Raw genomic sequence first — 19,158 nt, forward strand, 5'->3', positions numbered from 1 at the left:
GCAGTTTTTTTATTTATTTATTTTTTTGGCCAGGGCTGGGTTTGAACCCACCACTTCTAAGCATATGGGGCCAGCGCCCTACTCCTTTGAGCCACAAGTGCCACCCTCATCTTTGTGTTCTATTGTAACCTTTGTTACCTTTTTGGGTGGAAGGAAGTCTTACCCATCAGCTCACATCAGCTTCCCAAAGTGCCAAGATTACAGAAGTTAGCCATTGGATCTTGCAACCTTGTTACTTTCATATATTTATCTTAATAATTTACTTTTTATTTATTCTTCCTCTCTAACTTCTGTGTGCTCAGGTCTTAACTGAAAATGTGGCTTGCTTATAGTTTTAATTATCATTTCAATTTAAAATTAAACTTTAGCCCAGGAAGTAAAAGGGATATAATTTTAGTTTTTCATGAAAATCTTTATTTCCATGGTACAATAAGCAAATACTAAAGGATTTCATTTACTAAATGACTATTTGTTGACTGCCTACCATATGCCAGTCCCTGTTCTAAGCAGCAGAAATTCAAAGAAAATAATCACAAAGTTATATGCCAAGATGTTCACTGCAGTGTCCTTTATAACAAAAAAAAGGGGGGGGGGGACCATAAATATCCCACAAAAGAAAAATAAGAAATGATGGAGCATCTAACTTGTATAAAACAATTATACAGCTACACGTAAACATTCTTATGCTACAAGTGAAAGTGAATTTTAAAGTCTTACTGGTAACTACTTTAAAACCACTGGTATCTATCATTAAAAAAGATTAGAATGGAACACAAAAATAAGAAGTTATTACATTTTACGTAAGTTTGTGAATGTTAATTTTCTTTTGAGTTTCCAGGATTTTTTTTCTCCTCACTTCACAGAAGCATTTCCAGGATTATTACAATGTTGTTCATGTTTATATTTATTATAAAGTAATTTTAATGACCTCACCTCAGAATGGTACTTTGTTCAACAGTTACCTGTTGCACAAAAACGGTATGATAGCTACAATGTTGTTAATCCAGCTTCTCTCTCTCCAGTTAGATCACCTCATTTATATCACGGATGTGGACCTTGTAGACCAGACTTACCTGCCCTTCTATATTTACCCTTTTACAACACTGGAAGTCATTTCCCCTTTACTGAGTTTGGGTCTGCCTTCTATTTTTTTTACTTATTTTCTGGTTGATATTTTGTTCATCCTAGATAATCTAATACTGCACAATAAGTACATAGCTAAAAGTTCAGAAAATGTGTTGTTAGTTAACAGAGGAGGTATCTAAATGGTAGTTATGACATAAAAATGTACTACATAGTTTTTCATTCCTGTTTATCAACAATAACAGAGGCCACTCCCAGGTCTAGATCCACCTTCTATCTCAACATTCAGCCCTTTAGGAGTAACTCCTGCCTCAGCATCCATAGCTCAGGGGTTAGGTCTGGCCACATGCACCAGGGCTGGTGGGTTCAAACTGGGCCAGGGTCTGCTAAACAATGACAACAATAAAAATAGCAGGCCGTTGTGGCGGGCGCCTGTAGTCCCAGCTACTTGGGAGGCTGAGGCAAGAGAATCACTTAAGCCCAAGAGTTTAAGGTTGCTGTGAGCTGTTAACACCACAGCACTCTACTGAGGGTGACACAGTGAGACTCTGTCTCTAAAATAAATAAATAAATAAAAAAGAGTTAACTCCTAAATTGTGGAGACAGACACGTGGTAAGCTTCATTTCTTCTATCTAAGAATATTATGTTTGTTACTATCCTGACACATATGGTAACAAAAATACCCTAAGCAAAAAACCCCAGAGAAACTAGATGCCAAAACACATGTGAAAAAGGCAGGCACATGTACGTTGATAAAATGCTTAGTGATCTAATATTTTTAAGAACGTTACCTTGAGTGCCTCAAATGTAAGTAGGACATCATTAGTTTGTTTTAGGTCAATATAGAACATCATTAACTCCCGTGATCCAAGCTGCATGAATATGGGAAGTAACTGAAATGAAGACCAAAAACAAAGCTTAGATTGTGGCTCTATTTCCTATGAGAACAAACAAGGCACTTCTTCCTCCCTTCCTTACAAAGACAAACATGTGAACACACTTTGATCAAACAGACCTTATCCCGTTGGACCTGCATAAGACTTTACAAGTTTGGGGTAAAAACTTGTTTGTAGTAGAGTAAGAACATATTATATAAAATGCTACCATAAAATACCCCAGAAATGAACATAATAGTTCCAAAGTATGAACAATACTCTTCCCAAAGGCTTACCTCCTGATACTCTCCCAGAGGGGTCAAATATTGGAGAATGAGACGCTGCTCAATAGCAGGAGTCATAGGATAAAGAGTATAATTGGTGCCAATCACCCAGGGAGACATTTCTGACCAGCTGCTATTAGACAGCTCAACAAACATGCGATCTGGATCAGCAGATGAGAAACCCAATTTTTGCTTGGCTTTCCTAAAGTTCTCTCTGTCACCCTGTTTTGCTGACTTGTTTTTCTTCAATCCTCCTTCCTCAGGTTTGGTTGCTGAGTTCACTCTACTACTGGTCTTGTGGCCTGAATCAAGATGAAAAGAAATCTCCATGTCTCCAGAAGCTTCCTCTTGGTCTCCATCAACTACATCCACAGCCATGTCACCATAGTCCATATCCACAGCTTCCTCATCCAGAGGCAAAAGGGGTTCAGAAGAGAGCTTCCGTGGGCTAGGACGCTTATTTTCTTGCCGCAAAGCCACTTCCTGAAGCTGTAGCTCCCTCAGTCTTCGAAGCACTATTGCCACCTGTCATTAAATATTGGAGTAAAAGGGGAAGTCACTTCTGCATCTTAATTAATAACATTTAATAATTCTTATTTCCACTTAAGAACTAGATACTTACGTAGTTAGCCCAATGCTTGGTAACAGTAAAGACTTCATAAATATGTTTACTTATTCCTATAACATGATGATGCAATAGCTAAAGTCTTGTTCCCCATAAAATTTCCCATAGAACTCAATCCAGAAGATCTATACCTAAAGTGTTTCTGATGATCAAATATAAAGGTTTCTTTATTGTTAAATTGTATTGTTAGATATTGTCATCTATATTGCGTATTAATTACATAATCTATTTTTCAAGTTCATTTTTTTTTATTATTTATTTTTCTGTTGCCCCAGGCTTGAGTGCCATGGGGCGTCAAACTCACAGCAACCTCAAACTCCTGGGTGCAAGCAATCCTCTTGCCTCACCCTCCCAGAGTGCCAAGATTACAGGAATAAGCCACAATGCCCATCTAATTTTTTACTTTTTTTTTTCCTTTGACACAGAGGCTCACTTTGTCATCCTTGGTAGAGTACTGCAGCATCACTGTTCACAGCAACCTCAAACTCTTGGACTTGAGCAATCCTCTTGCCTCAGTCGCCCCAGTACCTGGGCAAACGCCACTATATCCTGCTAGTTTTTCTTTTTTATTTGTTTTTCAGACAGAGTCTCACTTTGTTCCCCTTGGTACAGTGTCATAGTATCACAGCTCATAGCAATCTCAAACTCTTGGGCTTAAGTGATTGTCTTGCCTCAGCCTCCGAAGTAACTGGGACTACAGGCACCCAGCACAACGTCTAGCTATTCTTTAGAGACGGGGTCTCGCTCTGGCTCAGACTCGTCTCTAATTCATGCGCTCAGGCAATACACTCACCTTGGCATCCCAAATGCTGGGATTACAGGTGTGAGCCACTGTGCCTGGAACCTAGTTTTTCTATTTTTAATAAAAGTAGGGTCTTGCTGTTGCTCAGGCTGGTCTGGAACTACTGAGCTCAAGCCTTGGCCTCCCAGAGTACTAGGATTATAGGCATAAGCCACCCTGCCCAGCCCCTTATTTTTCACTTTTTAAATACTTTTTGGGCCAACCCTAGAAAGTAGCATTATGCTTCATTTTAAAAAGAGAGGGAGACTATGTGGGCAATTTACTTTGAACTCCCTTTTTTAAAATAATTATAGAGGTGGCTACATAAAACAAAGGGCAAATGGATGAATATATAGTAAGTATAGTAAAATGTTTATAATTTAGGTGACACAATTTAGGTTTACTATAAAATGCTTTAACTTTAAAATTTTTCACAACACAGATGATGGGAAGAGATAGAAAAATGGAATAGTACTTACTATTCTTTATTTGGTATAAAATGTCAATCCTTGACAAGATTATAAACAGCTATTCTGGCCAGGCGCAGTGGCTCATGCCTGTAATCCTACTACTCTGGAAGGCCAAGGGAGGTGGATTGCTTAAGGAGTTCCAGATCAGCCTGACCAAGAGCGAGACCCTATCTCTGTTAAAAACAGAAAAACTAGTTGGACATAGTGGTATGTGCTTATAGACCCAGCTACCAGGGAGACTGAAGCAACAGATTGCTTAAGCACAAGAGTCTGAGGTTGATGTAAGCTGTAACACCACGATACTCTAGCCTGGGGCAACAGAGTGAGACTTCTATCAAAAAAAATAAAAATAAAAAATAAATAAAAACAGCTATTTTCAAGCTTTAAAAAAAAAAGTAGTACCAAAACTCTTACTAAAGTAGAACTCTGGCTCAGCGCCTATCAAGCTGCTAAGGCACCAGCCACATACACCAGAGCTGGTGGGTTTGAATCCAGCCTGGGCCTGCCAAACAACGATAACTACAACCAAAAAATAGCCAGGTGTTGTAGTGGGCGCCTATAGTCTCTGCTACTTGGGAGGCTGAGGCAAGAGAATCGCTTAAGCCCAGGAGCTGGAGATTGCTGTGAGCTCTGATGCCACGGCACCCTACCCAGGGTGCCAGCTTGATGCTCTATCTGAAAAGACAAAAAAAGGAAAGAAAGAAAGAAAAACTCCTACAGATGGGCGGCGCCTGTGGCTCAATTGGTAAGGTGCCGGCCCCATTTACCGAGGGTGGCGGGTTCAAACCCGGCCCGGCCGAACTGCAACAAAAAGCTGGGCGTTGTGGCGGGCGCCTGTAGTCCCAGCTACTGGGGAGGCTGAGGCAAGAAATTGCCTAAACCCAGGAGTTGGAGGTTGCTGTGAGCTGTGATGTCATAGCATTCTACCAAGGGTGATAAAGTGAGACTGCCTCTCAAAAAAAAGAAAAAAAAAAGATTGTAGCCAAGCCTTCTGGCGGGCGCCTGTAGTCCCAGCTACTCGGGAGGCTGAGGCAAGAGAATCACCTAAGCCCAGGAGTTGGAGGTTGCTGTGAGCTGTGTGATGCCATGGCACTCTACCGAGGGCCATAAAGTGAGACTCTGTCTCTACAAAAAAAAAAAAGAAAAAGAAAAACTCTTACAGAAAGTAATGTTGTAATTATAGCTATGTTCCAATACCAGGTAATAAAAAGGATATACCTATTCAGATTCAGGTAGAAATGAAGAACTTGTGAATACTCTCACATTTTAAGCGAAAATTTATATTAACGAGGTCCTTACCAGCTGTGAATTTTCATCCCTATAGTTGGCAGCAATATCTTGATTTTCCATAGCACCTCCTAACAGTCCAGTAGAATATGTCCTCAATGGCTGATCCGCCTCTCGAGCCCATTTAAAAAGATTCTCAACAATTCCTTCCTGTAGTAAAGGAAAACAGTACAATTTTTAAAAAGCCCACTTCCACAATTAAAGACAACGACCAAAAATTTTAGTCATATAAAAACAATTAATAAAATATTCAATGTTAGCTCAGTGCCTGTAGCTCAAGCAGCTAAGGCACCAGCCACATACACCAGAGCTTGCAGGTTTGAATTCAGCCCGGGCCTGCCAAACAATGACAACTACAACCAAAAAATAGCCAGGTGCTGTGGCAGGTGCCTGTAGTCCCAGCTGCTTGGGAGGAGGAGGCAACAGAGTCGCTTAAGCCCAGGAGTAGGTTGCTGTGAGCCACGAATGCCACAGCACTCTACCCAGGGCAACAACTTGAGGCTCTGTCTCATACACACACACACACACACACACATATTTTTTTAATGTTGTTCATAACAGTAAAAAATGTCCAGCCAGGAATGGTGGCTCACACATATGATACCACCACTTTGGGAGACTTAGGCAGGAGGATCTCTTGAGGCCAGGAGTTCAGGACCAACATGGCAAAGACTCCAACACTAAAAAAATATTTTAAAAATTAGCCCAAGTATGGTGACACAAGCCTGTAAACCCAGCTACTCAGGAGACAGAGGTGGGAAGATCACCTGAGTCCAAGCATCTGAGTTACAATGAGCTATGACTGAGTCACTGTACTTCTCCCTTAGCAAGGGGGCCAGACCCTATCTCTAGGGAGGAAAAAAAAAAATCCTACTAAACTGTCCAAAGTAGGCCAGGCGTGGTGGCTCATGCCTATAAACCTAGCACTCTGGGAGGCCAAGGTGGGTGGACTACCTGAACTCACGGGTTCAAGACCAGCCTGAGCAAAGAGTGAGACCCTATCTCAAAAAAATAGCCAGGTGTTGTGGCAGGCATCTCTAGTCCCAGCTACTCAGGAGGTTGAGACAAGAGAATCACTTGAGCCCACGAGTTTGAGGTTGCTGTGAGCTATGACACCACAGCACGCTACCGAGGGTGACAAAAAGAGACTCTGTCTCAAAAAGTAAAGTGTCTAATAGTAGTTGGCTTACTTATATAAAACACCTGTGTGTGCGTGCAAAAGAATCCCATTTAGCCGCTTAAACTAAAAATCAAAAATCACCAACATATAGTCCTACTCTATATGTTAAGCCCCGAAAGGTCACTAAAAATATCCCTCTAACAAGTCCACAATGCGCAAGTATATTAATGTTCTGAGAAGTCCTCCATCAAAGAAGTATTTAATTTAGCCCCACATATCTCAAACTTTTTTTCCTTTTTTTAAAGACAGTCTTGCTCTGTCACAAGCCTGGAGTACACTAGCACAATCAAAGCTCACTGTAACCTCAAACTCTTGAGCTCAGGCAATCCTCCCACTTCAGCCTCCCAAACTGATGGGATTATAGATGTGAGCCACTGCACATGGCCCATTTTCTATGGACTATGTATTTTGTATGTATTGTATTTCATAATAAACAAAAATTAAAAATAATTGGGAGCTGGATGCAGTGGCTCATACCTGTAATCCCAGGACTTTAGGAAGCTGAGGGAGGAGGAGCACTTGAGCCCAGAGGTTTGATATAAGCCTGGGCAACACAGAGAGACCCGTCTTTAATAATGACATAATAAAATTCAAAATCACAAAGAAGTTGGGCTCGATACAATAGCTCTCGCCTATAATCCAAGCACTCTGGAAACCTAAGGTGGGAGGATAACTTAAAATCAGAAGTTGGAGACTAGCCTGAGCAAAAGTGAGACCCTGTCTCTACTAAAAATAGAAAAAATTAGTTTGATGTAGTGGCACATGCCTGTAGTCTCAGCTACTCAGGAAGCTAAAGCAGGAGGATACTTTGAGCCCAGGGGCTTGAGGTTGCAGTGAGCTAAGCTAATGCTACTGCACTCTAGCCAAGGCCAACATAGTAAGACTGTCTCAAACAAACAAACAAAAAGAATAGCTGGGCACAATGCCACACACCCCAGATATTTGGAAGGCTGAGGCAGATAGGTCATTTGAGCCCAGGAGTTGGAGGATGCAGAGCTATGGTGATGCCACTGCACTCCAGCCATGGGGACAAAGCAAGACCTTTCTCAAAAAAATGTTTTAGAGGAAATGAAAATCACCCACTTTCTACCATCCAGCTTAAAGGGAAAGAAATCTCCTTTGTGCCCCTTCCTGTACCACCTACTTTCTTCTTCCCAGTAAGGAGTTTAAACATTCTTAAATTTTAACAATTCAAGCTATTGTTAAGTATTACATGCTTTTGAACCATATAAATTGTGGGGTCTTGTGTATTTTATTTTTTTGTAACTTGTTTCTTTTACTCAAAATTATGTTTTATAGATTCATCTACATTGTTGCACACTTGCATAGTACTCAACTGTAAGACAGGCTACAAGATAATAACAACCTTCATATAAATCCTATATGATCTGGTAGGAACTGTATTTGCAGATGAGAAAAATGAGTCACAATGAGGATAAGAAACTAACCAAAAGTCACAAAACTAGTAAGTGGCATGGCTAGACTCTGACTCTTGACAAAATACCTCCAGCTGATCTTTACTCCCATACTCTGCTGCTACTGTTTTGTTGACTTAAGCAACAATGATATTATAAACTATTCTTGTGCAAGCCAAGTCCCTATGGTACACATCAAAGAACTGAATTGCTAAGTCACAGGGTATGTATCTGTTCAATTTTACCAGATGAAGCTAACCTATTTTCCAAAGTGATTGTATTTCTACCAACAGTGAATAGAAGGGCTCATTTCCCCCTTATCTTTACCAACACTTTACCACTACCAGACTTTTTATCTTTTGCATTCTGACAGGTATAAAAAGCATTTTATTTAATTCAAATTTTCCTTACTTATAATTAGGTTCAACAATTTTTTCAAGTATTTGTTCAGGTTTTTGCTTCTATGTTTTCACTCTTGCTTTTGCCATTGTCTTTTGCTAAAAAGTTCTTCATTTTTACATAATACTGAATTTTTTTTTTTTTTTTTTTTTTTTTGAGACAAAGTCTCACTTTGTCACCCTTGGTAGAGTGCAGTGGCATCGCAGCTCACAGCAACCTCAAACTTGTGGGCTTAGGTGATTCTCTTGCCTCAGCCTCCCAAGTAGCTGGGACTACAGGCACCCGCCACAACACCCAGCTATTTTTTGTTGCAGTTGTCATTGTTGTTTAGCTGGCCCGGGCCAGGTTTGAACCCACCAGCCTCAGTGTATGTGGTCAGCACCGTAACACTGTGCTACGGGTCCCAAGCCTATATAATGCTTAATTTACTTTTGTACTTAGGTCTTAAATTCTTCTAGAGGGCTATTGTGTCATTCTCCTATATACTGCCAAGAATTTTAACAATTTTTTAAAACTAACATTCTGAAGAACACATTTTGAGAAATTTCTTGTAAAATGTTTAATGATGGGTGGCGCCTGTGGCTCAGTGAGCAGGGCACAGGCCCCATATACCAAGGGTGGCAGGTTCAAACCCAGGCCCGGCCAAACTGCAACAAAAAAATAGCCAGGCGTTGTGGTGGGCGCCTGTAGTCCCAGCTACTCGGGAGGCTGAGGCAGGAGAATCGCCTAAGCCCAGGAGTTGGAGGTTCCTGTGAGCTGTGTGATGCCACGGCACTCCACCGAGGGCAATAAAGTGAAACTCTGTCTCTACAAAAAAAAAAAAAAAAAAATGTTTAATGATATAAAACAGAAGTACCATTTAAGTTTCTTTTACTGTTCCCTCTTTCCAAAAGTATAAGAAACTTAAAATACTAACTCAAACTATCCTTTTCTATCTTACCTAGAATTTTTATTCCACCTTTTGCCCTCCAAAATTGTTTATTTTATTCAATATTTCTAGGTTTGTAAAAGTGTAATGAAGACATCTTCTACTATCGTCTGAACTTTATTACTGCTATGGCAAAGTTTGCTGCTTTATTATTTGCAGGAAATCTTCTCACTTGGTTGCTTTTACTATCTTTGTCTTTAGTATTCTTCATTGAGCTTCCTAAATTTGAATAGTCATATTTCATTAGTTTATAAAATCCTAATGTCATATCTGTGACTATTATCTTTCTTATTTCTCTATTCACTCCTCCTGAAATTCCTTTTAGTTATACTTTGAACATTTTAATTCTAATGCATATCTCAAATTCTTTTATATTTTTCACTTATTTCTAGGAGCTTCATTGTTGGTTATCCTGTCAGATCTTCTAGTTCATTAATTCTATCTTCAGTTGTGTCTAACCTTCACTCAAATTCATTTTTTTTTTTTGTAGTTTTTGACTGGGGCTGGGTTTGAACCCGCCACCTCCAGCATATGGGGCTGGCGCCTACTCCTCTGAGCCACAGGCGCTGCCCCTCAAATTCATTTTTTTAATTCAATAATTGTAATTTTTTATTTCTAGTAGCTCTTTGATTCATTTTCCAAATAGCCATTTATTTAATAGAATCTTGAACTTAAGAGCTCTGATTCCTTCTTTTCACATCCAATGGCTTTTAACCCTTTTTTAAGTGCATAATTCAGTACATTCATAATGTTGTGTAACCATTACCACCATCTATTTTCAGAACTTTTTTCACTGTCCTGAACAGAAATTCTATATCGTCCATTTTCAATAATGGCAAAGATAATCAGACAGAAAGTCAGGAAGGAAACTGAGGATCTGAATATACAGGTGTATTCAACCTTTTTCTTATCTGCCTTACATTGGAAGAAGAATTGTCTTGGGCTACACTTTAAATACACAAACACTAGCAAAAGCTGATGAGCAAAAAAGAAAAAAGGTCTGTGCCTTTTAATTAATTTTCAAGATAACACCACTACTTGGGTGGTGCCTGTGGCTCAGTGGGTAAGGCACTGGCCCCATATACTGAGGGTGGTGGGTTCAAACCCAGCCCCATCCAAACTGCAACAAAAAAATAGCCAGGCATTGTGGTGGACGCCTGTAGTCCCAGCTACTAAGCCCAGAAGTTGGAGGTTGCTATGAGCTGTGACACTATAGCCCTCTACTGGGGGTGATAAAGTAAGCCTCTGTCTCTAAAATAAATAAATAAATAAATAAATAAAGATAATACCACCACAGATAAGCAAAAAAGTCGTCACGTATAAACCACATGACCTAAAAGATATATGCAGAACATTTCACCATACATACATATACTGTATTTTGCTGAGTATAACGCATACCCTCGTATTTGGCCCAAACTTTCAGGAAAACGATCTTCCATTTTAATGTTTTAAAGGAAGGTGGAAGCTGCTGTGCAGTGGAACCTCCTCTCACTAGAGGCACAAGGCATGGAGCCCATTGCTGCAAAGAAGCCAAGAGCAAGCTGAGGCAGCAGGTGAAAGTGGTCTCCATGACCTTAGCACCCAACCACCCCCAACAATCCCTCCTGGCCCACTCTCATCCCCACATTCTCTCATTTCCTATTCCCTTCCATGTCTATCAGTGGAAATGTGACCACAGTCACTCCTCTGAGAACCTTGGTGGGCTTATTTCCTGGGAAGTTGGTGTGAGGAGCCAGAACTGGCCCTGCCTGTCCCAGGGTTTCTGAAATAACAGCTTTATTATTAAGAAGGGTACAAGTCAAATTTATCAAGTATTGAACACAAAGGTCTTAACACTGCGATTAAGTAAATGAGGTGAAAGCTCTGTTAATTAGTAGGATGTAAGCACTCCAATTTGTACAAATAATCAACACATTGAATCCCATAAAGGCATAAATGTATTCATGATCTATGTATACGTGACTTAGTAAAAAAAAAAAAAAAGAACCTGTCTCTAAAAAATAGGCAGGTGTTGTGGCGGACGCTTATAGCCCCAGCTACTTGGGAGGCTGAGACAAGAGAATAGCTTTATCCCAAGAGTTTTTGAGGTTGCTGTGAACTACAATGCCATGGCACACTACCAAGGGCAACAAAGTAAGACTTTGTCTCAAAAAAATAATAATAATTAAAATAAAATAAAATGAGACTCCTGGCAGAGAAGCATGAAAGCGTGGGGGCACATGAGCCAAAGATTGTTGAGTTGATGTAATTTCCCAAACTTTCCAGTAGGAAGAACCAACTAGAATGCTTGTTAATGGAACAGATACACAGGTCTTTCTCCTGGAGTATTGATTGAGTATACTTCTGAGTACAGACCTGGATGTTATCAAATGGTGAAGTACCTTGATGTGAAAAACATTTGTAATCCGTTCTCTAGAACACTGGATTCAAGACAAATCTTACTTCCAATCTAATACACAATTGAATAAGTCAACATAACAGAAATTAGTTATTAATTAAATCATTAATAAGAAACAATAAAGCTGTTCTTGCAGAAAACTTTATTATTCATTATATGCCTGAAACAGTATTTTTAATCATCAAAGGGCTTCACTTCTTTGGAGATTTACAATAATAAAACTTCAAAGGACCAGAGATAATTTTCCCACAATGACAAATGGGAAAATTCATAAGGCATAGTAAAATCAATCTGTAATCTCCTATGAACCTGTGTATACAAATATATTGCCATAAATGCTACTTTTATCATCCTGATTTTCAAAAGAATCCATATTAAAATAAATTTTTTTTAGCCAGGTACAGTGGCTCATGCCTGTAATCCTAGCACTCTGGGAGGCCAATGTAGAAGGATCACCCAAGCTCCGGAGTTCAAGACCAGCTGAGAGCGAAACCTCATCTCTACGAAAAATAGAAAAACTAGCCAGGCAGGGTGGTACACACTTGTAGTCCCAGCTACTCAGGAGGAAGGGGATCGTTTGAGCCCAAGAGCTTGAGGCTGCTGTGAGCTATTATGATGTGCTATCCAGAGGAACAGATACTCTGTCTCAAAAAAAAAAAAAGCCCAGATGTGGTGGCTAACGCCTATAATCCTAGCACTCTGGGAGGCCGAGGTATGTAGATTGCTTGAGGTGTGCGATCCCCTTGCCTCAGCCTCCCGAGTAGCTGGGACTATAAGTGTGTACCACCCTGCCTGGCTAGTTTTTCTATTTTTCGTAGATGAGGCTGAGATGAGGTCTCGCTCTTGCTTCGGCTGGTCTTGAACTCCTGAGCTTGGGTGATCCTTCTACATCAGCCTGAGATCAGCCTGAGCCAGAGTAAGACCCTGGTCTCTAAAAAGATAGTTGGATATTGTGGCAGGCACCTGTAGTCCCAGCTACCTAGGAAACTAAGGCAAGAGAATCGCTTGAGCCCAAGAGTTTGAGGTTGCTATGAGCTATGATGCCACAGTACTCTACAGAGGGCGACATACTAAAACTCTGCCTCAAAAAAAAAAAAAAGTTTTTGTTTTTAGTTCCACTTATGTCAATTCTCCTGTTTCATCTTCCCCCAACTTTCTGGGACTAAATCTACCTACCATAATGCCTGGCTAGTTTTTCTGTATTTTAGTAGAGATGGGATCTCACTCTTACTCAGGCTGGTCTCAAACTCCCGAGCTTAAGTGATCCTCTCACTTCAGACTCTCAAAGAGTGTGAGGAGTACAAGCATGAGCCAACACATCCAGCCCACACAGCAAATTCTTAAAGCTGAGGAAGAAAATATTTTTACTTTTTCTAAAAATAGAATGATTAAGTTCTGACAGTTGAATTATGCACGCATAGTCAGTATCAAATTAACATTTCCTTGTCTTGAACTTACTTTTTGTTGTTGTTGTTGTTGTTGTTGCCCTGGGTGGAGTGTTATGGCATCATCATAGTTCACAGCAATCTCAAACTCATAGGCCTGAGCAATCTTTTTTCCTCAGTCTTCCAAGTAACTAGGACTACAGACATCCACCACTATGCCCAGCTAGTTTTTCTACTTTTAGTAGAGACAGGGTCTCACTCTTGCTCAGGCTGGTCTTAAACTCCTGAGCTCAAGCAATCCACCCACCTAGGCCTCCCAGAATGCTAGGATCACAGGTGTGAGACACTACTCCAGGCCACAGCATTTATTCTTATTTGAAATTATCAGTTCACTTGCGTCTGCCTATCCTCAAACACATACATAAACATAAGTTCCCATCTTGCTGAAAAAATATTCCCAGCATCTAACACAAAATAGGTCTTCAAGTGTTAACTAAATGAACACTAAATACCACCAAGAATAGGACGGACTTCTCAAGAGTACCAAGTTGTCACTGGGAAGATCACTCATAATTTGATAGTGACAGGTACATATACCTTAACTCTCAAAAATCAGTAATTCTATTATTATTTTTACTCTATTTTTAAAAGTAAATATAAATATATTGTCTCTTACCTTTAAGAATTTGCTATAAAACTGGGTGCCACATGGCTTGTTTTTTTTTTTGAGACAGGGTCTCGCTATGTCACCCTTGGTAGAGTGCTGTAGTGTCACAGTTCACAGCAACCTCTAACTCTTGAGCTTAAGTGATTCTCTTGCCCCAGCTTCCCAGGTAACTGGAACTACAGGCACCTGCCACAACATCCGGCTATTTTATTTTTGTTGTGGTTGCAGTTGTCATTGTTGTTTAGAAGGCCCGGGCAAGGTTCAAATCCACCTGCCTCAGTGTATGTGGCTCTTGCTAAGCTATGGGTGCTGAGCCCGCTTGCTTTATTCTTAAAGATATTAAAAGGTTAATCTTCTGAAACAATCTGGAAATCTTATTATAGTTAAATATAATGGTTTGGATGAGATTATAAATCCATTCTAAAAACATATAATCTTAAAATTAAAAAAAAAAGAAAAATTCACTGGGCCCAGAGACTCATAAGTATAATCCCATCACTTCAGGAATCTGACGTACAAGGAGCATTTGAGGCCAAGAGTTCAAGGCCAGCCTGGGCAACACAAAGAGAGTCTATCTCTACAAAAAACTAAACAAATTAGCCACATATGGTAGTACACGCCTGTAGTCTCTGCTACTCAGAAGGCTCAGGCAAGAGGATCACTTGAGCTCAGGAGTTCAAGGTTACAGTAAGCTATTCTCATGCCACTATACTCTAGACTGGGTGAGAGAGCAAGACTATCTCTTAATTAAAAAAAAAAAAAAAAGATTTTAAAAAATACGATAGCACCCAAGCAATAAGTATTAATTAAAACAACTATTTTTCATTTTTTCTTATTGCTTGTCTGGATTTCTTAAATTTTTATGGCATGTTACTATTTGAATAACAAAAAGCTGTAAGAATTTTTTCCCCAACACCAAAGACAAATTAAATAGATCACCATCCAATCAAAAAATAAAATGATGGGTTTTCTTTTAACTATGTACCTTTTCTTGAAAGACAACAGCAGTTTCCAACCCTGGCATGATGTCCAATAGGAGTCTGCAAGCTGCAGTGTTCAAAGGGGGCTCTCGGCTTGTCATCACATATGCATTCACCAGCTGTAAAAATAAAAATACTTTTCATCTGAAATTCAACCCAAATTAAAGACATCTAATAAATCCTTAACATATTCCCAAAATGTACCTTTTTCTTTTTGAGACAGCATCTCACTCTGTTGCCCAGGCTAGAGTACAGTGATGTTATCTTAGTTTACTGCAAACTCCTGGGTTCCAGGCATACTCTTACCTCAGCCTCCCAAGTACCTGGGACTATAAGCATGTGCCACCATTGCTCAGATAACTTTTCTTTTTTTTTTTTTTTTTTGAGACAGAATCTCACTTTGTCGCCCTTCATAGAGTGCCATGGTGTCATGGCTCACAGCAATCTCAAACTAATGGGCTCAAGCAATTCTCTTGCCTCAGTCTCCCATGTAGCTGGAACTACATGCACCCGCCATAACGCACAGCTATTTTTAGAGAGGGGGGTCTTGCTCTTGCTCAGGCTGGTCTGGAACCTGTGAGCTCAGACAATTCACCTGCCTGGACCTTCCAGAGTGCTAGGATTACAGGCTTGAGCCATCAGGCCCGGCCAATTTTTCTATTTTTTATAGAGATAAGGTTTTGCTCTTGCTCAGGCTTGTCTCCTGGCCTCAAGCAATCCTCCTACCTCAGCCTCCCAAAATTATAAGCATGAGTCACCACACCAGGCCCCGTTATTTTTTTTTTTTTTGAGATAGAGTCTCACTATGTTGCCCCAGGCTAGAGGTTCATGGCATCATCATAGCTCACCCCAACCTCAAACTCTTCAGTTCAAATGATCTTGCCTCTGCCTCCCAAGTAGCTGGGACTATAAACATGTACTGCTATGCCTGGCTAGTTTTTTGGTTGTTTTTTTTTTTTTTAGTTTTTTCTGTTTTTAGTAAAAGACAGGATCTCACTCTTGCTCAGGCTAGTCTCAAATTTCCTGAGCTCAAGCAATCCACCACCTCTGCCTCCCAGAGTGCTAGGATTGCAGGTATGAACCATTCCACCAGGCCCTTATTAATAAAATTTTTGCTTGCCACTTACCCAGTAGCATTTCCTGGCTCTCTACTACTAAGTGGTATTATGTTCTGTCCTGGGTATAGAATAAATAATTGCAGACATAAACCCACCATCAAAAGCCTCATAGCCAGGCACAGTGGGTCATGCCTGTAATCCTGGCATTCTGGGAGGCTGAGGTGGGAAGATCACCTGAGCAAGAATGAGACCCATCTCTACTAAAAACAGAAATGTTAGCAGGGCATGATAACTATAAACCTATAGTCCCAGATACTCAGGAGGCTGAAGCAGGAGGATGGCTTGAGCACAGGAATTGAAGAATGCAGTTAGCTAAGATGATGCCACTGCACTTTACCTGGTATAATAGAGTGAGACTATGTTTAAAAAAAAAATTCATAATCCAATAGAGGTGACAGTTGGAAAAACAAAATATCATGCATGTACAAGTTATCTTGTACACTTATATTTTATGATATCTCCACCTAATCCCTGCAAAGGAATCAGAGGAAGGGATGCCAAGGCAGAATATAAAAGACAAGTAGGAAATAACTAAGAAGAGAAGAAGAAGGCCAAAGGGGAAGCGCTAGAGCTGTAGAGACCATAGTCCAAAGACAGATTAGGTTATTTTTTTTTTGTAGAGACAGAGTCTCCCTTTATCGCCCGTGGTAGAGTGCCATGGCATCACACAGCTCACAGCAACCTCCAACCCCTGGGCTTAGGTGATTCTCTTGCCTCAGCCTCCTGAGTAGCTGGGACTACAGGTGCCCACCACAACGCCCGGCTATTTTTCTGTTGTTGCTACAGTTTGGTCAGGGCCGGGTTTGAACCCACCACCCTTGGTATATGGGGCCAGCGCCTTACTGACTGAGCCACAGGCGCCACCTGACAGATTAGGTTTTTATATCACACTAAAGAACTTTTTCATTTATTATTTTTTTATTTCTTTGTTGTTGTTTCTTTAATTTCCTTGAGGTTTTTTTTTGTTGTTGTTTATTTGTTTTGTTGGGGTTTTTTTTGTTGAGACAGAGTTCCACTGCAACCTCAAGACTCTGGCTAAGGGCATCCTGCTGCCTCAGCCTCCAGAAGCCACTGGGATTACAGGCGCTTGCCAGGACACTCAGCTGGGTTTTTCACTTTTTTTTTTTTTTTTTTTTGCAGTTTTTGGCTGGGTTTGAACCCACCACCTCCGGCATATGGGGCTGGCGCCCTACTCCTTTGAGCCACAGGCGCCACCCGGTTTTTCACTTTTTTAATGAGTTGGGGTCTAACTCTCTCTCAGATAAATCTCAAACTCCTGAACTCAAGCAATTCTCCAGCCTGGGATTACAGGAGTGAGCCACCACGCCCAAACACACTAAGGAATTTAAAACTTACTTTGCGGCTTGGCACCTATAGCTCAGCGGCTAGGGCGCCAGTCACATACACCAGAGCTAGCGGGTTTGAACCCAGCCCGGGCCTGCCAAACAATGACAACACCAACCAAAAAGTAGCCAGACACTATAGTCCCAGCTGCTTGGGAGACTGAGGCAAGAGAATCACTTAAGCCCAAGACTTTGAGGTTGCTGTGCACTGTGACGCCACGGCACTCTACCCAGGGCAACATAGTGAGACTCTGTGTCAAAAAAAAAAAAAAAATTTATTTTCAGGGGAATAGACAACCATTAATGGTTTTTAAATAAGAGGGTACCATGATCAGTTTTTGCATTTTAGAAAGATTTCTGAACTATAAAGAGAAAATTAGATTAGAGTAGGACAAGACAGGGAGAAATAAGTTAAGAGGCTACTACAATAACCAAATAAGAGACGGTACTGGCAAAACTAAGGTCCAGCCTAAAGGATACAAGGAGATGGAGGGATTTGTGAAGTTTGAGCAGGAACAATAACATCTATAAGTTCATGGAATAAGAGAGTTTGCAGAATAAACACTTTCCAATCCTATGCGGGACAATGTCATCGACATAATGATTTTCCTATTCTGCTCTAGAATAGGAAAGATGTCTGACATGATATCTTTTGTCGAATTTTTGTCTGTGTGATTTAGAAAATGGTTATGTGGGCCCAGTGTGGTGGCCCACACCTGTAATCCTAGCACTCTGGAAAGCCAAGGCAGGTGGATCGCTTGAGCTCAGGAGTTCAATACCAGCCTGAGAAAGAGTGAGACCATGTCTATAACGATAGAAAAACTGAGGCAAGAGGATCACTTGAGCCCAAGAGCTGGAGGTTGCTGTGAGCTACGACGCCAAGACACTCTACCCAGGGCAACAGCTTGAGACTATGTTTCAAAAAAAAAAAAAAATTGTTTTAGCCAGGCGATGTATTGCCAAATCAAAATGAAACATAAGAAAATGTAAAAAAAAAAAAAAAAGAGAGAGAAAGAATGGTTATGTGTTTTCTCACATTCCCTAGTATGGCAATTATGGCAAGACAAAAACAGGAAGTCTTATTCATCCGGATTTGCCATTTACATCTTGAATTATGATTCATTTGGCACAAGTTTCGCAAGCACATGAATGTGGTTCAGGCTATCATATCTACACTGACAGGTTCTACAAAAGACCTCAACTTGCTCAGGAATTGCATAAAATGAAAATACATACAACAAAAACATTTATGGTTTCTCAAGGATTTTCCAAGTGATCTAAAAAAAAAGAAACTTTAGGAATATGAATTATGTGCCTATTGATGTGGTATGAAAATAATGTTCTTCTCATTCCTTAACAAGAAGTTAGTGACAATGTTCAGTACACTCTTTGGTCCTCAAACACAGTTTATCACTAATTATAGGAAGAAACAGCCTGTTCAGTGTGAAAAACCGACAGTTATTTTAGAACACACAAAATCTATAGGAAGAGGGGACAGAGAATGTTATGGATTTAAATATAAGGAGATCCTAGAAATGGTGGGAAAAAAATTATTCTTCTGGCTAATGGATATTGCAGTTCTGAACAGCTGCATCCTTTACTCATTAAATAAGAAGAGAGTGGGCCAGGAGCAATGTCTCATGCCTATAATCCCAAAACTCTGGGAGGCCGAGGCAGGTGAACTGCTTGAGCTCAGAAGTTCCAGTCCAGCCTAAGCAAGAACAAGACCCCATCTCAAAAAAATAGCCGGGCATTGTGGCAGGTTCCTGTAGTCCCAGCTGCCTGGGAGGCTGAAGCAAGAGGATCACTGGAGCCCAGAGTTTGAGGCTGCTGTGAGCTATGACGCCACAGCACTCTATCAGAGGCAAGAAAGTGAGACTGTCTCAAAATAAAATAAATAAATAAGAGTGGAGAAAAAGTACACACACACTTCTCA

General features: G+C 40.4%; 1 protein-coding gene across 1 annotated transcript in view; it reads right to left on the reverse strand.

Annotated features, from left to right (window-relative positions):
• DCAF1 (DDB1 and CUL4 associated factor 1) overlaps positions 1–19,158 on the reverse strand; it is a 79,869-nt gene that overhangs the window by 41,284 nt on the left and 19,427 nt on the right. The window contains exons 5-8 of the mRNA XM_053600722.1: positions 14,767–14,880; positions 5,419–5,556; positions 2,256–2,768; positions 1,876–1,977 (exon numbers count right to left, since the gene is read on the reverse strand). Of these exons, the coding sequence (XP_053456697.1) occupies positions 1,876–1,977; positions 2,256–2,768; positions 5,419–5,556; positions 14,767–14,880 (867 nt within the window). The remainder of the gene's footprint in view (positions 1–1,875; positions 1,978–2,255; positions 2,769–5,418; positions 5,557–14,766; positions 14,881–19,158) is intronic.

Source organism: Nycticebus coucang, chromosome 8, assembly GCF_027406575.1.
Source record: "Nycticebus coucang isolate mNycCou1 chromosome 8, mNycCou1.pri, whole genome shotgun sequence".
NCBI lineage: Eukaryota > Metazoa > Chordata > Mammalia > Primates > Lorisidae > Nycticebus > Nycticebus coucang.